Genomic DNA, 2,324 nt, shown 5'->3' with positions numbered 1-2,324 from the left:
CTATAAATGTTTTTTTATTAACTTTTTTTTTAAAGTCATATTTTTTAAAACTATTAAAAATCTCTGATAAAATATAATTTCCAAACCTAAAAATATCCCAAAAAAAAAAAAAATTGTCAGAAGAACCAACCAACAGATTTCATTACGTGGGCCTGGGTCTGGGCTGACGTAATAACCCAAAGTGCTTAACTTTATTTATTTTTTCTCGAAGAAGAAGAAGAGAAGAGAACTCAATCCAGTGCTCACACTCCCATTACTAGCTACTGGAGCTCCGAGATGGAAACGACGTCGTCGTCGAGGACTTCGGAGGAGGAGGAGACAAAAGAGATGGAGAAGCATGAGAAGACGAAGACGAAGACTGAGAGTGAGACTCAGACGAAGAAGAAAGCTCTGGGATGGATGGAATGGCTGAGAGGTTGGTTCTATGTGATTTACGAGATTCTCTTCCAGAGAATAACCGCCAGTCACTTGCAAAACCCTATGCCTTTGCCTCCTATCAACGACCTCACCTGCATTGTCACCGGATCCACCAGTGGAATCGGCCGTGAAATCGCCAGGTCCGTTCTTCAAATCTTGGCTATTGCGGAGGAATTTTTTTTTTTAATTTTATGGTTTTTGATTGGATAGGCAATTGGCGGAAGCTGGAGCGCACGTGGTTATGGCGGTGAGGAATACGAAAGCAGCGCATGAGTTGATCCAGAAATGGCAGAACGAGTGGTCCGGGATGGGTCTCCCTCTCAATATTGAGGTAACTAATTTTGTTTGTGGTTCACCAAAATGACCTCCTTAACAATCTGTTGGTTTTCTGATAAAGGTTTTGGTGATTTGCCTAGGTGATGGAGCTTGATCTTTTGTCTTTGGACTCTGTGGCGAGGTTTGCGGAAGCATGGAATTCTCGTTCAGGACCTTTGCATGTTCTTATCAATAATGCCGGAATATTTTCTATTGGAGGTTGGTGTTTATTTGAGATATGTATCTGAACATAGATTTGTGTGACTGATTACTAATTAAAATTAGTGCATTTTTTGATTATATATGCTCAGATATGAATGAATATTAACTGGGTTTTTACTCATTTATAAAATTGTTCGTTGTAAACTTCATTTTTTTATTACTTTGAAGCGGTCCTTTTTTTAGTAAGTTTTTCTATTCCACGACTAAACAAATATGTATGAACAAGCTATGCTTTGTGAGCGTAAAATAAATAGTTAGATGTTAGTTCTGGTTAGTTGATATGCTTTTACTTTCTTGTATTTAGAGCCACAAAAATTTTCAAAAGATGGGTATGAAGAACACATGCAAGTGAATCATCTTGGTCCAGCATTACTTTCAATATTGCTTTTGCCATCTCTTGTCAGAGGCTCTCCAAGTCGAATTGTTAATGTGAATTCTGTGGTAAGTTACTCTGCTATATTATGTGCGATGGACATGAATTCATGTGGTTCGGCTGCTAATTACAGCAGAGAGCTGAAACATAAAGTTTTTTTTTTGTTCAATCCATATCCCCTCAATTTTTGGAAACAGCATATTGAATTTCTGTAATTAGCTCATAACTTTAATGAGCCAAATCTAACCAAAGAATCTGTACTGCTGTATACTCAATTATACTTACCTGCACAACAAATATCTTGATTTTGTAATCCTCCTTCTAGTGTTTTTACATCCTTTCATTTAAAATACTTCCCCCTCCTTGTTTATACAGTTTCACCTGTTAGTTATCATGTGAGTTTTTTATTTCATTGTACAATTAATTATACATTAGATTAAAATTATGCCACTTTAGTCTATTTCATGTGAATCTTCTTAGTTTCATCTTATGTTATTACATGCATAAGAGTTATTACTGGCTTTCTATATGTAGATGCACTATGTTGGCTTTGTTGACACGGAAGACATGAATGTTGCTTCTGGGAAAAGGAAATTTTCAAGCTTATTGGGATATTCGAGCAGCAAACTGGCTCAGGTGCACTGTGTTTTATCTTGTACTTCATAACAGTTTGATTAGCTGGAAAAAATTCCTATTTGGCCCTTACATGCTTTTTTATTTGTATGAAAGGAAAAATATTGATACTCTATTTTAGGTTGTACACTAATTTGACTATGTGTTACTTGTATTGGAACTCATAGAAACTTATTTTTTTTAATGTACGAAATTGCTTCTGGTGACAATAACACCAAATCAAATTATAACCCGACAGGAGTCTCCACAATATGGGAAAAGAGGGGTGGATCTCACTTTTTTTTTTCTATCATCAGATCTGTGGTAACTAGTTACCTTCTCGTTCTTTGTCTGTATATTTATGGGGGTAATTTGTCACCTTCAC

General features: G+C 36.1%; 1 protein-coding gene across 1 annotated transcript; it reads left to right on the top strand.

The window, feature by feature from the left end:
* The first annotated feature begins 212 nt into the window (after positions 1-212).
* LOC133819837 (dehydrogenase/reductase SDR family member FEY-like) lies at positions 213-2,008 on the top strand. The gene is made up of 5 exons (XM_062253192.1): positions 213-557; positions 628-748; positions 834-951; positions 1,259-1,395; positions 1,862-2,008. The coding sequence occupies exons 1-5, from the start codon at positions 277-279 to the stop codon at positions 1,991-1,993; spliced, it is 789 nt and encodes a 262-aa protein (XP_062109176.1). The 5' UTR covers positions 213-276; the 3' UTR covers positions 1,994-2,008.
* The last annotated feature ends 316 nt before the right edge of the window (positions 2,009-2,324 follow it).

Source organism: Humulus lupulus, chromosome 2 (genome assembly GCF_963169125.1).
Source record: "Humulus lupulus chromosome 2, drHumLupu1.1, whole genome shotgun sequence".
NCBI classification, from domain to species: domain Eukaryota; kingdom Viridiplantae; phylum Streptophyta; class Magnoliopsida; order Rosales; family Cannabaceae; genus Humulus; species Humulus lupulus.
Note: the sequence above shows the minus strand (reverse complement) of the source record. Positions and strands in the feature narration are given on the sequence as shown.

Coding starts and splice junctions, on each gene's coding strand:
- LOC133819837 (XM_062253192.1), top strand. CDS start 277: ATGGAAACGACGTCGTCGTCGAGGACTTCGGAGGAGGAGGAGACAAAA. Junction 558..627: donor ATCGGCCGTGAAATCGCCAG/GTCCGTTCTTCA, acceptor TTGATTGGATAG/GCAATTGGCGGAAGCTGGAG. Junction 952..1,258: donor CGGAATATTTTCTATTGGAG/GTTGGTGTTTAT, acceptor TCTTGTATTTAG/AGCCACAAAAATTTTCAAAA.